The 19,525-nt window shown below is 49.5% G+C and overlaps 1 protein-coding gene across 1 annotated transcript in view; it reads right to left on the reverse strand.

Annotated features, from left to right (window-relative positions):
* The window catches only part of LOC117389397 (titin-like), a 275,399-nt gene that overhangs the window by 189,313 nt on the left and 66,561 nt on the right, over window positions 1-19,525 (reverse strand). Inside the window, exons 54-56 of the mRNA XM_055230696.1 lie at window positions 19,229-19,507; window positions 18,514-18,767; window positions 8,254-8,278 (exon numbers count right to left, since the gene is read on the reverse strand). Coding sequence (XP_055086671.1) covers window positions 8,254-8,278; window positions 18,514-18,767; window positions 19,229-19,507 — 558 coding nt within the window. The remainder of the gene's footprint in view (window positions 1-8,253; window positions 8,279-18,513; window positions 18,768-19,228; window positions 19,508-19,525) is intronic.

Genomic DNA, 19,525 nt, shown 5'->3' on the forward strand with positions numbered 1-19,525 from the left:
CAGGTGTTACCTAGCCTGACGGTGACAGGTGTTACCTAGCCTGACGGTGACAGGCGTTACCTAGCCTGACGGTGACAGGTGTTACTTAGCCTGACGGTGACAGGTGTTACCTAGCCTGACGGTGACAGGTGTTACCTAGCCTGACAGGACAGGTGTTACCTAGCCTGACGGTGACAGGTGTTACCTAGCCTGACGGTGACAGGCGTTACCTAGCCTGACGGTGACAGGCGTTACCTAGCCTGACAGGACAGGTGTTACCTAGCCTGACAGGACAGGTGTTACCTAGCCTGACGGTGACAGGTGTTACCTAGCCTGACGGTGACAGGCGTTACCTAGCCTGACGGTGACAGGCGTTACTTAGCCTGACGGTGACAGGTGTTACCTAGCCTGACGGTGACAGGTGTTACCTAGCCTGACGGTGCAGTGGCAGGTGTCAGCTCCGTCGATGTTAGAGATTTCGCAGGAGTAGGTTCCTGCTGAAGCTTCTCTGTCGTTGTTGAGGACGTCGAGCTCACAGCGCCCCCTGCTGGTCCTGACGTTGTACTGGTACGAGGCCCAGATCAGTTTACCGTCCTTCTTCCAGGTGGCGTGCACGTGCTCGCTGCCGGCATACGTGCACGTCAGGGTCAAAGGTCGCCCCAGCTCATGAGAAACATCCTGAAGTTTCTGCACGAAGCGAACCGGCTCTGAAGACAGCAACGGCAGGTTAAAGCTCGTGAAAGGTTTGGGTTATAAAAATCAAAACATAGAATAATAAAAACAGTTGATAAACATGAAATTATTAACATATGGCAACGAGAACGTCATCGACAGAACCACGAAAACATCTGAAACAAGAAACCAGAGTCACATAGACCTGGTCAGAACAGCTCCAGCCGAGCTCTGTCCACACCAGAGGAAAGTTACAGAAATATATAAATATGAGACTCAAACATGAGACTCAAATAGGAGACTCCGTGTTTAGCTCAGGTTAGCGCTTTTATGGCATTTCCCTGTGTCTCTTTAGCATTAGCCTCCTTTAGACCCACCCTCTCTCCAGGTGTGACCTTTAGCATGTTAGCCGTGTTACCTAGCGTGACAGAGCATATTAGCTATGTTACCTAGCGCAACAGTGTCTTAGCCGTGTTACCTCGTGTGACAGAGCATATTAGCCATGTTATCTAGTGTGACAGAGCGTGTTAGCCGTGTTACCTAGCGTGACATAGGCGTGGCAGCTGTCAGAGCCGTCTTTGTTGGTGATCTCACAGCTGTAGCGCCCCCTAGCGTCCTCGCGGTCAGAGTTCAGCACGTCCAGGACGCAGCTGCAGTCCGTCGTCTTCACATTGTATTTGTACGAAGCCCAAATGGGGCGGCCATCTTTCCTCCAGCTCACACTGACGCGCTCCGAGGCTCTGAACGCCACACGCAGAGACAGAGCCTCCCCCAGGAGGAACGTGGTGTTCTCCAGTTTACGCACAAAGTGGGGAAGCTCTGCGGGGATGGAGGGGGTGAGGGTTAGAGAGGAGGAGGAGAGCAGGAGGAGAGGAGGAGGAGAGGAGGAGGAGAGGAGGAGGGAGGTTATAAAGCAGAGGGCGAAGGCAGCGTTAGTGAAAAGTGCGTTACAGCAGCACTAAGTCCAGTCTGAAGATGAGAACATTAGAGTAATATTCATCAGAAATACTTCTTAGGTTTTTGGTAGTAGTAGTAGTCATTAAGGTAAAGTAGTACCAGTAGTAGTCATATTTGCAGTATTTGCAGTAGCAGTAGTATTTGCAGTAGTCTTTGCAGTATTAGTACCTCTCTTCTTTGTTCTACACAGCACAAAAGCGTTGCTTGTGGCCGCGCTGCAGCTGTTTGAGATGGTGACGCTGTACTTTCCTTGCGCCTCCTCTCGGTCGGAGTTGAGGACCTCGAGGCGACAGGAAGTGGGCGTGGTCTTCACGTTGTACTTGTACGACGCCCAGATGGGACGCTCGTCTTTGGTCCACGTCACATGGATCCTCTGACTCCCAGAGAAATGACACTCTAGAGCTAAAGGCTGCCCCAGGGAGAAGGAGGTGTCCTGCAGGGGAGTCACGAAGCACACAGGCTCTGGGGGAGGAGCGAGGGGGAGGAGCAAGGGGAGGAGCAAGGGGAGGGGGAGGAGCAAGAGGTGAGGGAAGAGCAAGAGGAGAGGGAGGATGAAGGGGAGAGGGAGGAGCAAGAAGAGAGGGAAGAGCAAGAGGAGAGGGAGGAGCAAGAGGAGAGGGAGGAGCAAGGGGAGAGGGAGGAGCAAGAGGAGAGGGAGGAGCAAGAAGAGAGGGAGGAGCAAGAGGAGAGGGAGGAGCAAGAGGAGAGGGAGGAGCAAGTGGAGACGGAGGAGAAGGGGAGACGGAGGAGCAAGAGGAGAGAGAGGAGCAAGAGGAGAGGAGGGAGCAAGGGGAGAGGATAAGGAGGTCCAGGGGAGAGGGGGAGGAGGAGGACCAGGGGGAGGAGGAGGTCCAGGGGGAGGAGGAGGTACAAAGCAGAGTTAGTGTTAGAGCAAACCTCCTGAAGCTGCAGCTGTTTGACCTGAAGACGACTGAAGCCACAGTTTAATTATTTTAAACTTTTAAGTAAAAATAAAGTATAAGAAGAATTTAAACTGAAATAACATTATTTTAATTATAGTTTATAAATAAAGTATAAACATATTTAAACATTATTTTATGAATCAAACTTAAATGTTTTAACTGTGAGTCAAAACACTGCATTTACCCCACAGCTCAAGTACTTTTACTCAAGTACTTTTACTCAAGTACCTTTACTCAGGTACATCTACTCAAGTCATTTTTTAAGGAATTATACTTTTACTCCCACTTCAGTTTTATTGAAGTACTTTTACTCGAGTAACAGAACATGGTTAAACTGTACTGCAGATGCTACATTAGCTAAATGCTTTAACCTGTTAGCCTCGGGGAAGAATTAGCATGTTGTTGGCGTGTTATTAGCATGTTGTTGGAGCATTATTAGCATGTTATTAGCATGTTACCGAGCGTGACGTTAGCGCTGCACTGGGCCTGGCTGCTGCTGTTAGAGATGTGGCAGGTGTAGCGCCCCCTGGCTTCCTCGCGGTCGGCGTTGAGCACTTCCAGGACGCAGGATTGGTCGGTTTTCTTGACGTTGTACTTGTACGAGGCCCAGATGGGTTTGTCGTCCTTGGTCCAGGACACGTGGATGCGCGGGCTCCCGGTGTAGCCCACCCTCAGGCTCAGCGGCTGACCCACCCTGAAGCACACGTCCTGGAGCGGTCTGGAGAACCGCACGGGCTCTGGGCGGAGGCATCACGCACACGTTAGCATCATGGACACATTAGCATCATGGACACGTTAGCATCATGGACACGTTAGCATCATGGACACGTTAGCAAAAAGTAAAGTCTAGATAAGAATAAATGCTGGAATGTATTGCAGAACACCTCCTCTTTACATCTGAGTGAGCAGAACACCTCCTCTTTACATCTGACTGAGCAGAACACCTCCTCTTTACGTCTGACTGAGCAGAACACCTCCTCTTTACGTCTGAGTGAGCAGAACACCTCCTCTTTACGTCTGAGTGAGCAGAACACCTCCTCTTTACGTCTGACTGAGCAGAACACCTCCTCTTTACGTCTGACTGAGCAGAACACCTCCTCTTTACGTCTGAGTGAGCAGAACACCTCCTCTTTACGTCTGAGTGAGCAGAACACCTCCTCTTTACGTCTGACTGAGCAGAACACCTCCTCTTTACGTCTGACTGAGCAGAACACCTCCTCTTTACGTCTGACTGAGCAGAACACCTCCTCTTTACGTCTGACTGAGCAGAACACCTCCTCTTTACGTCTGACTGAGCAGAACACCTCCTCTTTACGTCTGAGTGAGCAGAACACCTCCTCTTTACATCTGACTGAGCACCTCCTCTTTACGTCTGACTGAGCACCTCCTCTTTACGTTCTGCTGGGGTTCTCCTCTTGTGTAACATGTTTTAATGAGTTCAGATCCACAGCTTCTGTCCAAACTCTACGGCCCAGAGGTGAAGAAAAAACAAAGATCCATCTAAACCAGAACAGACGAGCCACAAAACAACAAGGAGCAGAAATCAGCAGAGGAGAACCCAGCAGAGGAGAACCCAGCAGAGGAGAACCCAGCAGAGGAGAACCCAGCGTATAAACCAAAACTCTGATCATTTCAGCAGGAGGTCACCTCTGTGAAACTGAAAGAGGCTCATTTGATTTAAAGAAAAGTATAAAATCACATGAATAAAAACCTGAAGAGCAAAGTGTTTAAAGTGAGTGACGTCAGTCTGCTGCTCTGAGAAAAACATCAACATTTAGGCTCAAAACAAAGACGACGCTTCAACAAACATCAGAAAAATGAACCTGGAACTGGAGAACTCGAGGAACAGAACCCGCTTTAATCTGAAGAGTCAAACACAGAACCAACGGAACATTTTCAACAAGAGCAAGAACACGCTTTTCACGAGTGAGGCCTCGAGCTTCAGCTGTACAACATGACCCGACTTCACTTTCACTTTCACTTTACACAAGCGTTCACTGTGAAATACAGAACCATCATTTGTGAAGCCTCAGTTAGTGTTTCCTGAGTTTGAAAAACAGTGACTGTTTGTTTCTTTGGCCCATGAAGTTTCAGGTTTTAAGTGAAGCTGAAACATAAATCTGATTTTTAGAGTAGATTTTAAATCTCAGCCCGTTCTGTGTCTGGTCTTTTCTGTATAGACCCTCGTTTCTACGGTTACCTAGCGTCACTTCAGCGGAGCAGGTGGCCGTGTTCTCAGAGTTGGAGATCTCGCAGGTGTAGGTTCCTTGCGCCTCCTCTCGGTCGGCGTTCAGCACCTCCAGCACGCACGAGTCCTCCGTCTTCTTAACATTGTATTTGTACGAAGCCCAGATGGGGCGGCCATCTTTTCTCCAGGACACGTACACGGGCGGAGACCCGCTGAAGCCGCAGTACAGCGAGAGCGCCCCCCCCAGGCGATAGGTGGAGTCACGGAGAGGACAGGTGAAGTGCACAGGCTCTGAGGGTTAGAGGAGCAGGTGTGTGGGGTTAGCACGAGGCAACAGCGGGGTTAGGGGTAGAATCTGGGGTTAGTGTCTCTGTGACCTGTCTTACCCTCAGGTGTCTCTCTGTGACCTGTCTTACCCTCAGGTGTCTCTCTGTGACCTGTCTTACCCTCAGGTGTCTCTCTGTGACCTGTCGTACGCTCAGGTGTCGCTCTGTGTCCTGGGGTTAGTGTTGTCTCTCTGTGACCTGTCTTACCCTCAGGTGTCTCTCTGTGACCTGTCGTACGCTCAGGTGTCTCTCTGTGACCCGTCTTACCCTCAGGTGTCTCTCTGTGACCCGTCTTACCCTCAGGTGTCTCTCTGTGACCCGTCTTACCCTCAGGTGTCTCTCTGTGACCTGTCTTACCCTCAGGTGTCTCTCTGTGACCTGTCGTACGCTCAGGTGTCTCTCTGTGACCTGTCGTACGCTCAGGTGTCTCTCTGTGACCTGTCTTACCCTCAGGTGTCTCTCTGTGACCTGTCTTACCCTCAGGTGTCTCTCTGTGACCTGTCTTACCCTCAGGTGTCTCTCTGTGACCTGTCTTACCCTCAGGTGTCTCTCTGTGACCTGTCGTACGCTCAGGTGTCTCTCTGTGACCTGTCGTACGCTCAGGTGTCTCTCTGTGACCTGTCTTACCCTCAGGTGTCGCTCTGTGACCTGTCTTACCCTCAGGTGTCTCTCTGTGACCTGTCTTACCCTCAGGTGTCGCTCTGTGACCTGTCTTACCCTCAGGTGTCTCTCTGTGACCTGTCTTACCCTCAGGTGTCTCTCTGTGACCTGTCTTACCCTCAGGTGTCTCTCTGTGACCTGTCGTACGCTCAGGTGTCTCTCTGTGACCTGTCGTACGCTCAGGTGTCTCTCTGTGACCTGTCTTACCCTCAGGTGTCGCTCTGTGACCTGTCTTACCCTCAGGTGTCTCTCTGTGACCTGTCTTACCCTCAGGTGTCGCTCTGAGTTAGTGAGGGCTGTTGTTAGTTACCTATGCGCACGAGGCAGCAGCAGGTGGCGCTGTTCTGTGCGTTCTCCACCTCACACGAGTACTTCCCGATGGCGTCTCGACTGTCACAGTTCAGAATGGTCAGCGCGCTCGTGCGGTCCGTCGTCTTTACGTTGTATTTGTACGAAGCCCAGATGGGGCGGCCATCTTTCCTCCAGGACACGTAGATGCGCTGGCTCCCGGCAAACTCGCACTCCAGGGTCAAAGGTCGCCCCAGTTTGTAGAAGGAGTTACGCAGACGTCGCACGAAACGCACCGGTTCTACAACAGTTAGCAAGTTAGCTACGGGGACAGGGACCGGACCAGGACTAAAACCGGACTAACCCAAGATTAAAACAGGACTGAACTAGGAATACATCTGGACTAAACCCGGACTAAACCAGGATTAAAACAGGACTGAACTAGGACTAAATTATCTCAAAAATAGGACAAAGTTAGCATAAAATCAGGCCTGAAGCAGAACCTAACGGCAACTAAACCGGGACTGAACCAGAACTAAACCGGGACTGAACCAGGACTAAACCACATGAAATTCCGTGTTTTCCCTATTTGTCTTTTTGTGAGACACTGTTGCAGGTGCAGTTGTTTACCGAGCCTGACGATGGCGCTGCAGCTGTCTGTGCCGGCCTTGTTGGAGATGTGGCAGGTGTAGGTTCCTTGCGCCTCCTCTCGGTCGGAGTTTAGCACCTCCAGACGACTGGAGGTGTCTGTGGTTTTCACGTTGTATTTGTATGAAGCCCAGATGAGTTTATCGTCTTTTTTCCAAGTGACAGAAATGTGTTTACTGCCCGCGAATGACGCCTCCAGCGCTAACGGATCGCGCACTCGGAAGAACGCATCCTGGAGAGGCTGCGTGAAGCGCGGGGGCTCTGTCAGGTGAGGGCAGGTGAGGAGAAGTGAGACAGCAGAATGGACAGGTGAAAGAGGAGAGACAGGTGAACAGGTGATGGAGCAGGTTAACACAGGTGTGAACAGTGAAGAGTAGCATTAGCATTAGCTTTAGCAGAGAAGCGACCAATCAGAGAGCGTTATGAATCAAGCAGAGTGATGTCACTGGCTGCCACAAAAGCGTTGGTTATTTTGGTCAAATTTAAATATGGAAATACATCGTTGTACAAAGATAAAAGGAGCAGAGGAGTTAAGCTTCTAGAAAGAAACGGTTCTGAAATCAGTATTAAGAGATACTGCAAAACGAAACACTGAGTCAAAATGGAGCCATCGGACGAACGCTGCACTCAAACGTGATTGGCTGCAGACGTGAGCCGGCGCCTCTGATTGGGCCTCATAGAACTACACAGTTTAAAGGTGTGAACATGTCGCTACGGAGACCTGAGGCTAGCCTGAGGTTAGCCTGTAGCGTACCTAGCGTGACGTTAGCTCTGCACACGTCGCTCCCGGCCGCGTTGGTGATCTCACAGGAGTACTGGCCCTGCGCCTCCTCTCGGTCCGAGTTCAGGACCTCCAGGACGCACAGCGAGCTCGTGGTCTTTACGTTGTATTTGTACGAGGCCCAGATGAACTTCCCGTCCTTCCTCCAGGTGGCGCTGGCGGGCTGGCTGCCTGTGTAGGAGCAGGCCAGCACCAGCGGTTTGCCCACGCAGAAGGAGAGGTCACAGAGCGGCTGCACGAAGCGCGGAGGCTCTGGGTAAGGGTCAAAGGTTAGAGCTACCGATAAGAGCTAAGTAGAACAAGTATAGACTCTACAGAGAGAGGTATGAAGGAGGAAGGATGGAAATCAACATGGCTGAACACAGAAGGTACAGGGTCAGAGGTCAGAGGGATGAGAGGATTTAAGATGGAGGACCAGGACCTAACCAGGACTGAAACAGGACTAAACCAGGACTAAACCAGGACTAAACCAGGACTAAACCAGGACTAAACCAGGACTAAACCAGGACTAAACCAGGACTAAAACAGGACTAAAGCAGGACTAAAGCAGATATCAGCCCGTGCTCTTTTCTCTTCCTCGTACAGGTTCACCAAAGATGTTAGTATTCTGACTTTGTCGAAGGCATTTAATGAAATATAAACATATTCTGACTGTGCTCTGGATGAGGTCGTAAAAAGCAGTTTGACCTTTTCCTTTTCATATATTTTTTAGACAATGATTTCTCATATTTGTTTCGTGCCAAACGTAGGAACCCGCGTGTTTTCAGCCACATTGATCCCTGTGTGTATAAAGGCTCTCTCTGGACAGTGGGGCGTCTGGGTGCAGTTCACCTTGCACGCTGAGGATGGCGCTGCACTGGTTTTCTCCCACAGCGTTGACGGCTTTGAGCGTGTACTTCCCGAGGTCGTCCGTGGTGGCGCCGGTGAGATTTAAGGTGGCACGGCCCTGTTTAAAGTCCATCTTAAGGCGGTTGGAAGAGAAGAGGGCGCAGTCTCCTCTGAACCACGAAACTGAGATCTCCGGAGTCCCACGAACACAACACGACAGCTGCACCGCCCCACCAACCATCACCTCCAGGGGGCGCAGCGGCTCGGGGAAGTACGGACGCTCTACGGGACGCACCGGGGGTTAGGGTCAAAGATCTAAGAAAGGACTAAAACTGAACCTAAACCAGGACTAAAACTAGAGTAAAACTGGACTAAAACTGGAGTAAATCAGGACTAAACCAGGACTTAAACTGGACTAAACCAGGACTTAAACTGGACTAAACCAGGACTTAAACTGGACTAACCCTTGACTGAACCTGGACTAAAGACTAAAGCTGCCTCTGTTATACCGTCTGTATATATAACCATCTGTTATAAGCGTCTTTTCCCTGTGGATGGCGCTGTTGTTTACTCTACTTTGTCTGATCCTGTTACGTTATCATCTTCCCCTAAAGGAGGCGCTCTTTACCCAGCATGGTGACGGTGGCCTGGCACGTGTCTGTTCCGACCCCGTTGTCGATGGTAACGCCATAGACGCCGGCGGCCTGGAGGCGGTCGGAGTTCAGGACCTCTAAGATGGAGGACGAGCCGGTGGAGTGGACGTTGTACTGGTACGAGGCCCAGATCAACTTCCCGTCTTTGGTCCAGGTCACGTGAGTGGGCGGAGTCCCCGAGAACGTCACCTCCAAACGCAACGGGCGCCCAAGCTCCGCTGAGAGGTCACGCAGACGCTTCATGAAACGCACGGGCTCTGAGGGACCGAGAGAGTCCGAGACAAGGACCGGGGTTAGACCGGGTCTAAGGTCTGGGTTTGGGTCGGGTTGAACCTCCTCTGCTCTAGAAGACCTGTAGAGTCTTTTAGCTAAAGCTCCCAAGTTTTAAAAATGTTACGTAATACAGATAAACAGACAGAGGTCGGGTTTAAATCAAATAAAAGTGAATAAAATGAGTATTTGAGGCGGATTTACAAAGATAAATCTGTTCTAACAGGTTCTCCTGGAGCAGAGCAGGTCACCCACACACCTGAGCACGATGATGTCATATGTGACCTGATGATGTCATATTTGCTGATGTCATATTTGACCTCATGATGTCATATTTGACCTGATGATGTCATATTTGATGATGTCATATTTGATGATGTCATATTTGATGATGTCATATTTGACCTGATGATGTCATATTTAATGATGTCATATTTGACCTGATGTCATATTTGCTGATGTCATATTTGACCTGATGATGTCATATTTGATGATGTCATATTTGACCTGATGATGTCATATTTAATGATGTCATATTTGATGATGTCATATTTAATGATGTCATATTTGACCTGATGATGTCATATTTGACCTGATGATGTCATATTTGCTGATGTCATATTTGACACACCTTTGACGTAGAGCTGGGCGTGGCAGGTAACTTTTCCTGCCTCGTTCTGGAGCAGACAGGTGATCTCTCCGCTCTGACTCATCTGGACTTTACTCAGACTCAAAACGCTCGAGTCCTGTTTGACTTGGATCTCGACGCCGCCGCGCCCGTGCACCAGCTCCTGAGACCCACGGAACCACTTCACCTCCAGGGGGCGCTGTCCTCTGAACTGCACACTGAACGATACGCTCTTTCCGGCCAGAGTCACGGCGTCCTTTGGTGTCTCTATGAAACACGCCGGCTCTGGAGCGCGGCGAGAGGTCAGAGGTCACGAGAAGGTACAAAATGGGAGCAAGAACTCCGTTTGTTTACATCCCTGTGAGTCAGATGCCCTCCCTGTGAGTCAGATGCCCTCCCTGTGAGTCAGATGCCCTCCCATTACCGTTCCTTCAGCGCTGGGCTGTGTTTGTATCGTGTTGATATACTGATATATTGATTTGGCGGTGTTGTACCTGTGACCGTGACCTTTGCCTTTGTCTCGGTGCTGCCGGCGGCGTTTTTGGCGATGCACCTGTATTCACCTGACTCTGCCTGGCTCACGCTCGGCAGGTGCAGGCGACAGGTGTTGTCGGTGAAGCTGGGCTGGAAGCTGATTCCGGGTTTAATCTCTTTCCCGTTGTGAGTCCAGGATACGGACAGAGGAGCCGATCCCGACACACGACATTCCAGCTCCGCGGGACGACCAGACACGAGCGGAACGTCCCGGAGTTTACGCACGAAAGAGGGAGGGACGACTTTGTCTGAGGCCGGACAGCAGGTTTAAGTTTATGCAGTGATATTAAATGTACAAAGACACACACGCCGCACCAACGAGGGTCCTGCCCCAGTCTGGACCAACTCCAAAATATTCTACCATTTATTTGTTTTGTTTTGAGAAATGGTTTTAGACGTTTTTAAAAGTTTGATAAAGAGGTGAGTTTTTCATGATTTAGTAATTGCAGTTTTAGTTTGAGCAAAGCTGAGCAGTAGTAGTGTGGCGTTGTGGTGTGCCATTTTGGCGTAGCGTGGCGTTGTGCTTTTGTGGCATGGCGTTATGGCGTTTTTACGTGGTGTTGTGCCGTTGTTGTGTGGTGTTGTTGCATGGTGTGGTTGTGTGGTGTTGTGGCATTGTTGCATGCGTGGCATTGTAGTGTCGTAGTGTAGCGTTGTGGTATGGGCGTTGTGTGCTTGCGTGGTGTTATGTCATGGCGTTCTGATGTGGCGTTGTTGCGTGGTGTCCTGGCGTTGTGGCGTGGCATTGTAGCATCGTAGTGTAGTATTGTGGCATGGCATTATCTTGTTGTGTGCTTGTGTGGTGTTGTGTTTTGGCGTTGTTGTATGGTGTGCTGTTTATGCGAGGTTTGGCATTTTGTGGCTTTGTGGTGTGGTGTTGTGTTACGTTGTGTGGTGTTGTGGTGTTGTGGCTTTGTGGTGTGGTGTTGTGTTACGTTGTGTGGTGTTGTGGTGTTGTGGCTTTGTGGTGTGGTGTTGTGTTACGTTGTGTGGTGTTGTGTTGTGGTGTTGTGGTGTTGTGTTGTGGCTTTGTGGTGTGGTGTTGTGTTACGTTGTGTGGTGTTGTGGTGTTGTGTTGTGGCTTTGTGGTGTGGTGTGGTGTTGTGTTACGTTGTGTGGTGTTGTGTTGTGGTGTTGTGTTGTGGTGTTGTGGCTTTGTGGTGTGGTGTGGTGTTGTGTTACGTTGTGTGGTGTTGTGTTGTGGTGTTGTGGTGTTGTGGCTTTGTGGTGTGGTGTTGTGTTACGTTGTGTGGTGTTGTGTTGTGGTGTTGTGGTGTTGTGTTGTGGCTTTGTGGTGTTGTGTTACGTTGTGTGGTGTGGTGTTGTGTTGTGACATTAGCGCTCACTGACACAGGCTTATTTCAGGACAGAAGTCAGACTCTTCATTATAAACTCGTCTCCTGTTCTCGGTTCTGGGCAGGTCTGACAAACTCATGTGTCACGTCTGAATTCTGAAAAAAAGATTATTTTTTCTCTTTCTTTTTTGGACATTCCCAAAGAAGTTTTAGGTTAAAGTTGATCAGTTATTTTTAGTTTTTTGTAACTCGTTCGAAGAAAGACGCAGATTTTAAAACCGCACTTTTGATTGACGACGTTTGAAGATAAATTTGTGTTTCTGTTCCGACTCTTCTGGTGAGACCCCGCTGGTGCGACAGCGCCCTCTGCAGACTGACCTGATACAGTGACCTTGGTCTTACTCACGACTGTGCCCACGCCATTGGACACCTGCAAACGGTACTCTCCTGAGTCCGGTTTGTCCAGAGACCTGATCTTCAGGACCGCAGTCTTCTTACTGAAACTGGTCTGGTACTTGGGCCCAGGCTTCAGTTCCTGATCACCCTTTAACCATTTGGTTTTGAGTTCTGGAGTCCCGCTCACTTGGACCTCGATGGAAATGCTCTCTCCAGACTTAACTCCCAAAGACTCAGGGAAGTCCAGGATCTGGGGCGGTTCTAGGGTCAGGTAAGGAGAGGGTTACACCGGGTTTACACCGGGTTTACACCGGGTTTGAACAGGAGGGTCCCACTGGCTCTCAGAGGGTTTAAACATGTTTAAATATGAAAGAGGCTTTCAGAGGCCGTTCTGTTTGTGAGTTAAAAGGATCAGACTCATTTATTTGTGAAGTTTTAAAAACACTTAGATCATAGTTTTATTTTTATTTTTGCCAAAAGACTCTCTTGGATTCAATAAAATGTGTTGTTCAGAGTTTAATGTTTGACGCAGATCTGAGGAGCTCTTATGTCCTCAGTTATGACCTTAGTTACCGTCAGAGTTACGACCTTCGTTATGGTCAGAGTTACGGTCATAGTTACGACCTTAGTTATGGTCATAGTTACAAACTCCGTGACAGTCATAGTTACCGTCAGAGTTACGGTCATAGTTACGACCTTCGTTATGGTCATAGTTGTAAATCTTCTTTCCCTTGGAGCCAGCGGGACTGAGCTATTGTTTAACGTTGTTTTTGTGGTTGCCATGGTTACAGACCTAGCACGGTGACATTTGCACTGCACTCGGTGACGCCTCCTTCGCTCTTCAGTCGGAGCGTGTACCGGCCGCTGCTCCTTGCCTCTGCTTTGGGCACCGTGAGCGTGGCTACGTTTCGCTCGAAGGCGATGGTTCGATTCACGCCCTCGCGCAGCACTTGGTCCGGCTCTTGGATCCACGTCACGGTCAGAGGTTCTGTTCCTCGCACTGTGGCGCTGAGTTTGAGCGATTCGCCCACGCGCACGGTTTGATCGGTCAGTCTCTTCACGAAGGAGGCGGACTCTGAGCGGCGAAGGGCAGAGGTCAGAAGTCAGGGACACAAGATGAAGGTATGCAGAGGAACGCAAAGAGCCCGTCATTCCCCAGTTTGAGTCAGAAAATGTGGATCTGCTCAGACTCAACATCTGAACGGACAAACTCCATGTGAGAGTCTGTGCGATCATTTAAATGTGTTTATTTATGCGAAGATCAATGTGAGCCCAATGTCAAGCTAACGACTAGCAAGACTGACGCAGATTTGGCAGACGCAAATTTGGCAGACGCAGATTTGGCAGACGCAGATTTGGCAGACGGCTCAACCTGGGGAATGACGTCTGCGATCGTCGTCGTCGGTGGTGGTAGTTCGTGGTAGTTCGTGGTTTACCTCGGAGCGAGACTTTAGCTCGGCACGTGTCGGTGTCCACGTTGTTAGACACTCTGCACTCGTACACGCCTTCGTCTTTGTGCTGCAGCGCCATCACGTGGAGGGTGCTGCACCTGCTCTCTGTCACCATCCTGTACTTGTGGCTCTCCTGCAGGGGGCGCTGATCCTTGTACCAGCTCACGGTGAAAGGAGGAGATCCACAGAACTCGCAGTAAAGGCTGATCTCTTTACCAACCACTCCCTCCACCGCCGCCGGGGTTTTGGTGAACGACGGGGGCTCTGGAGATCAAGGCCAGGGTTAAACCGGGTTTAAACCGGGTTTAAGACTGGGATCAGGACTGGGACTTTGGGTCATGCTGGTTCATGCCACAAAGACGAAAGAAAACGAGACGACGTAAAGAGCAAACCAGACCATTTGACTTATTTAAAAGGTTTGAAAATACAAAGAAAAAACAGTTAGGGCTGGACCAGCAGAGGGGTATTTACTTCTACAGGGTATTAAAGAGGAGGTATTTACTTCTACGGGGTTTATTTGTATATTTATGGAGAATTATCGTAAGAGCATGAGGGATTTGTTTTATTGATCGATACAGAGAAAAAGGTAGAGTCTGTCTCAGCCCTAAGACACACAGGGTCACGATACAGGCACACGATACGGTCACATGATACGGTCACATGATACGGGCACACGATACGGTCACATGATACGGGCACACGATACGGTCACATGATACGGTCACACGATACGGTCACACAATACGGGCACACGATACGGTCACACAATACGGGCACACGATACGGTCACATGATACGGTCACACGATACGGTCACACAATACGGGCACACGATACGGTCACACAATACGGGCACACGATACGGTCACATGATACGGGCACACGATACAGGCACATGATACAGGCACACGATACGGTCACACGATACGGGCACACGATATGGTCACATGATACGGGCACACGATACGGGCACACGATACAGTCACATGATACGGTCACACGATACGGTCACACGATACGGGCACACGATATGGTCACATGATACGGTCACACGATACGGGCACACGATATGGTCACATGATACGGTCACACGATACGGTCACATGATACGGGCACACGATACGGTCACACGATACGGTCACATGATACGGGCACACGATACGGGCACACGATACGGTCACATGATACGGTCACATGATACGGGCACACGATACGGTCACATGATACGGGCACACGATACGGTCACATGATACGGTCACACGATACGGTCACACAATACGGGCACACGATACGGTCACACAATACGGGCACACGATACGGTCACATGATACGGTCACACGATACGGTCACACAATACGGGCACACGATACGGTCACACAATACGGGCACACGATACGGTCACATGATACGGGCACACGATACAGGCACATGATACAGGCACACGATACGGTCACACGATACGGGCACACGATATGGTCACATGATACGGGCACACGATACGGGCACACGATACAGTCACATGATACGGTCACACGATACGGTCACACGATACGGGCACACGATATGGTCACATGATACGGTCACACGATACGGGCACACGATATGGTCACATGATACGGTCACACGATACGGTCACATGATACGGGCACACGATACGGTCACACGATACGGTCACATGATACGGGCACACGATACGGGCACACGATACGGTCACATGATACGGTCACATGATACGGGCACACGATACAGTCACACGATACGGGCACATGCCAGTCCCTGCACAGAGAGGGTCCATTCTGGAGATCATGCAAGACGCGGAGCACACACGTTTCCCACACGTTTCCCACACGTTTCCCACACGTTTCCCACACGTTTCCACCATAGACTGTATGAAGAAGCAGACTGAGTGTGACGTCACCTACAGTGTTTGGCTCCTCATCGAGGCTAGAGCAGTTATAGCGGCTAATCTGGAGCCAGGGACCATATTTGGAAATTCAAGGAGCCAATCAGGAGCGAGGCTGTTGAAGGTGCCCACATGCGGGAGGGGGCGGGCACTTAGCAGCAGGACTGTCAATCAAATCAATGTCTATGCTAGTATGTTAGCTGTGTCCGTTTATATGTACAGTGTATGCTAGCGCGTTAGCTGTGTCCGTTTATATGTACAGTCTATGCTAGCGCGTTAGCTGTGTCCGTTTATATGTACAGTGTATGCTAGCGTGTTAGCTGTGTCCGTTTGTATGTACAGTGTATGCTAGCGTGTTAGCTGTGTCCGTTTATATGTACAGTCTATGCTAGCGTGTTAGCTGTGTCCGTTTGTATGTACAGTCTATGGTTTCCACAGGGTTATCACTCGTTCATCACACGCTTGTCACATGTTCCTGGCGTGTTTCCGAGCTCCGTGTCTGACCTTGCACACTGAGCACAGAGCTGCACTTGGCCACGCCCGCCGTGTTTGAGGCCTCGCAGGTGTAAACGCCGCTATCGTCGTCGCGCGTGGTCTTGAGCTGCAGATAAGCCGTGGAGTCGAGGAGCGCCATGCGATAGCTCCCCCCGTCTGTGATCTGCGTGTCGTTTTTGAACCACCGGATGGCGACGTCAGGAGGGTAAACCTGGCACTCGAAGCGGTGCCCCTCGCGCTGCTTCACGTACGAAGAAGGCGGCATTTTCACCACAAACTTTGGAGGCTCTGCGGAGGTCAGAGGTCAAAGGTCAGAGGTTAGGGGCGTGTGAGCGGGGAGGACGAGAGGGGGCGCTGTAGAGCTGTGGGGAGAGGAGTGTTAATCACAAAAAAGAGTGGAGCTTCCAGAAAAATTTGAACTTTAAAAATCTTGAAATGATCCAACAGGAAAAAAGACAAACAGACACAAAGACGAGGACACGGTCTCATCATTTCTACTTTTAAAAACGTCGGTGTGAGTTTAGATCAGAACAAGAGGCGACTGAAAACACAGAAGAGGTTCATATGGTGTTTGTTATAAACACACGACACGGAGAGCCGCAGACACACTTCGGCTCTTTGGAACGGCTCCTTAATGTGAACGACTGGAATCAAAACTCATTTTTAAAAGAACTGAATCTTTTTCTTCCTATTTTTTTATGCATTTATGATTTACAGTTTTTAAAATCCTTTTTATTGTCGTACAATGTTTATTTTGATTCTGCTTCATTCCGAGCTCCGTTTGAACCAGTTTAAACATCTGAGTCCCGAGCGATTCTCTCTGGGATGAGTTTGTAGATATAATGAGTTATAAAAGAGTCAGAGTCATGAAAACCTCTGAAATGAACCGATCCAGAAGGTTCAGATCTCATGAAAGAGCCGAAAGCTCCGTCACTGCAGGATGAAGTGAGAGGGTTTGTGAACGTCAGAGGAAAGGTTTGGTGCAATGGATTGGCGATGTTTGGGTGTTTTTGTGGCCGATACGTGAGAAACGGAAAAGATATGAGTTTAAAATGATTTAATCACAAACCGTATCGTCAGCGTCGTTTGTCAGATCATGTGAAGGATTCTGTTTGTTTGTGGTGAATAAAACATCAGGAAAAATCATCTATAATTCAAATAGAATCTTTAAAGAAAATTCAGTATTGTGTTGAATAAATGAGGCAGAAGCGGCGGACATTTTGAAGCGTTTGAGCTGAAGCTGAAGCTGAAGCGGGGGGAGAATCACAGAGGTATAAACGAACGATACCGTCTCTTCTCTGGATCAGTTTAGATCTGATAAAACTAGAGAACCTTTAGAAATGAATGAGAACAGCAATAGGACAGCAAAAGACCAGACACAGGACTAAACCAGGACTAGGACTGGACCAGGACTGGACCAGGACTAGGACTGGACCAGGACTGGACCAGGACTACAACAGGACGACACAAGGATTAGACTTGGACTGAAACAGGACTGAAGTGGACCAGGACTTTATCAAGACCAGCAGAGAAGAGTTTTCGATGGAAATAAAATGAAACTTGAGCCAGCACTTACCGTGAGAGCGAGTCGCTCACCGTGAAAGAAAACAGAAAAATAAACACTGCAGTGTTAGTTTGTACCAGCAGGGGGCAGCATTTACCACAGCAAGATTAAAACACAACCACATTTTATCTTTATTTCACCAACCAACAACAGAACAGAACCAGAACAGAACCAGAGAAGAACCAGAACAGAACCAGAGAAGAACCAGAACAGAACCAGAACAGAACCAGAGAAGAACCAGAACAGAACCAGAGAAGAACCAGAGAAGAACCAGAACAGAACCAGAGAAGAACCAGAACAGAACCAGAGGAGAACCAGAGAAGAACCAGAACAGAACCAGAGAAGAACCAGAGAAGAACCAGAACAGAACCAGAGAAGAACCAGAACAGAACCAGAACAGAACCAGAGAAGAACCAGAACAGAACCAGAGAAGAACCAGAGCAGAACCAGAGAAGAACCAGAACAGAACCAGAGAAGAACCAGAACAGAACCAGAGCAGAACCACGACTAAACAAGGACTAATCCAGGACTGAGCCAAGACTAAACCAGGACCAGGCCGGGTCAACATTTACAAAACATTTAAAATGTAATAAAATAGATTCAACATCAGCTTCAATCAGCAAAGCACTTTTTAAAACTCCAAAACAGAAACAGAAACACAGACAAAGACAAAAGACACTCCAAGCATTCAAAACCAGGATGGGACCGGGACTGGACCGGGACAAGACCGGGACTGAAGCAGGACTGAAGCAGGACTAAACCAGGACTGAACCAGGACTGAACCAGGACTAAACCAGGACCAACCGAAGACAGTACGATCAGCTATGAAATCACTGACACATTTAAAACACAGCCAGAACCAATCTGGACCAGGACTGAACCAGGACTGAAGCAGGACTGAAGCAGGACTAAACCAGCACTGAACCAGGACTAAACCAGGCCCAAAGTCCTCCTGGTATTTTGTGTTGTGTGTTCGTGTGTTTGTGGTCTTCATTTTGTGTTCACATTCTCACACATTGGGACAGAGACACAGACAGAAGAGGGACCAACCTGAGACCTGCACCAGGACTTGGACTCGGTCAGATCCGGCCCGGTTCCGAGCCTCGCACACATAGGTTCCTGTGTGAGCGGCCTGTGCGTCTCTAATGTTCAGAATAGCACATTTATTATCGACAGACGCCTTAAAATGGCCGTCCTCTCTGAGCTCGCCGCCGTCTTTGGTCCAAACGAACGCGAGAGGCAGACATCCAGACGCTAAGGCCCTCAGGCACACGTCTGAGCCCACAGACGAGCTCACGTCCTGGGGAACATCCACGAACACGGGGGGGTCTGGAGGAGGCCACATGGAGGTGAGAGACAGAAGAGACAGAGACGCTACGAGACGAGACTAAAGAGGGACTAAAGAGGGACTGAACCAGGACTAAAGAGGGACTAAAGAGGGACTAAAGAGGGACTGAACCAGGACTAAAGAGGGACTAAAGAGGGACTAAAGAGGGACTAAAGAGGGACTGAACCAGGACTAAAGAGGGGCTAAAGAGGGACTAAAGAGGGACTAAACCAGGACTAAAGAGGGACTAAAGAGGGACTGAACCAGGACTAAAGAGGGACTGAACCAGGACTAAAGAGGGACTGAAGAGGGACTAAACCAGGACTAAAGAGGGACTAAAGAGGGACTGAACCAGGACTAAAGAGGGACTAAACCAGGACTAAACAGGGACTAAACCAGGACTAAAGCAGGATTTTTAAAGGACTAAAGAAGGTCTGAAGCAGGTCTAACTCAGATGACTGACCTGTGACGGTCACATGACTGGTGCAGCTGCATTCTCCGACCTGATTGGTCAGGAGGACTCTGTAGGCGCCACTGTCGGCGCTCTCACACGCGCTCACGCGGAGCGTCACTTTACCATCCTCCATTTTGAGTGTCCTGCGCGTGTCGCTCCTCTGAAGCTTCTCGTTCAGATAAAAACTCATCTCAAAAGGTTCAGAGCCTGAGACATCTGCACACAGCACCATCTCAGCTCCTCTCACAAACTCTGCCGACGCAAACGGCTTTGTGAAGACAGGGGGCGCTACAGAGACAAAGAGGA

This window comes from Periophthalmus magnuspinnatus, chromosome 21 (genome assembly GCF_009829125.3).
Source record: "Periophthalmus magnuspinnatus isolate fPerMag1 chromosome 21, fPerMag1.2.pri, whole genome shotgun sequence".
NCBI lineage: Eukaryota > Metazoa > Chordata > Actinopteri > Gobiiformes > Gobiidae > Periophthalmus > Periophthalmus magnuspinnatus.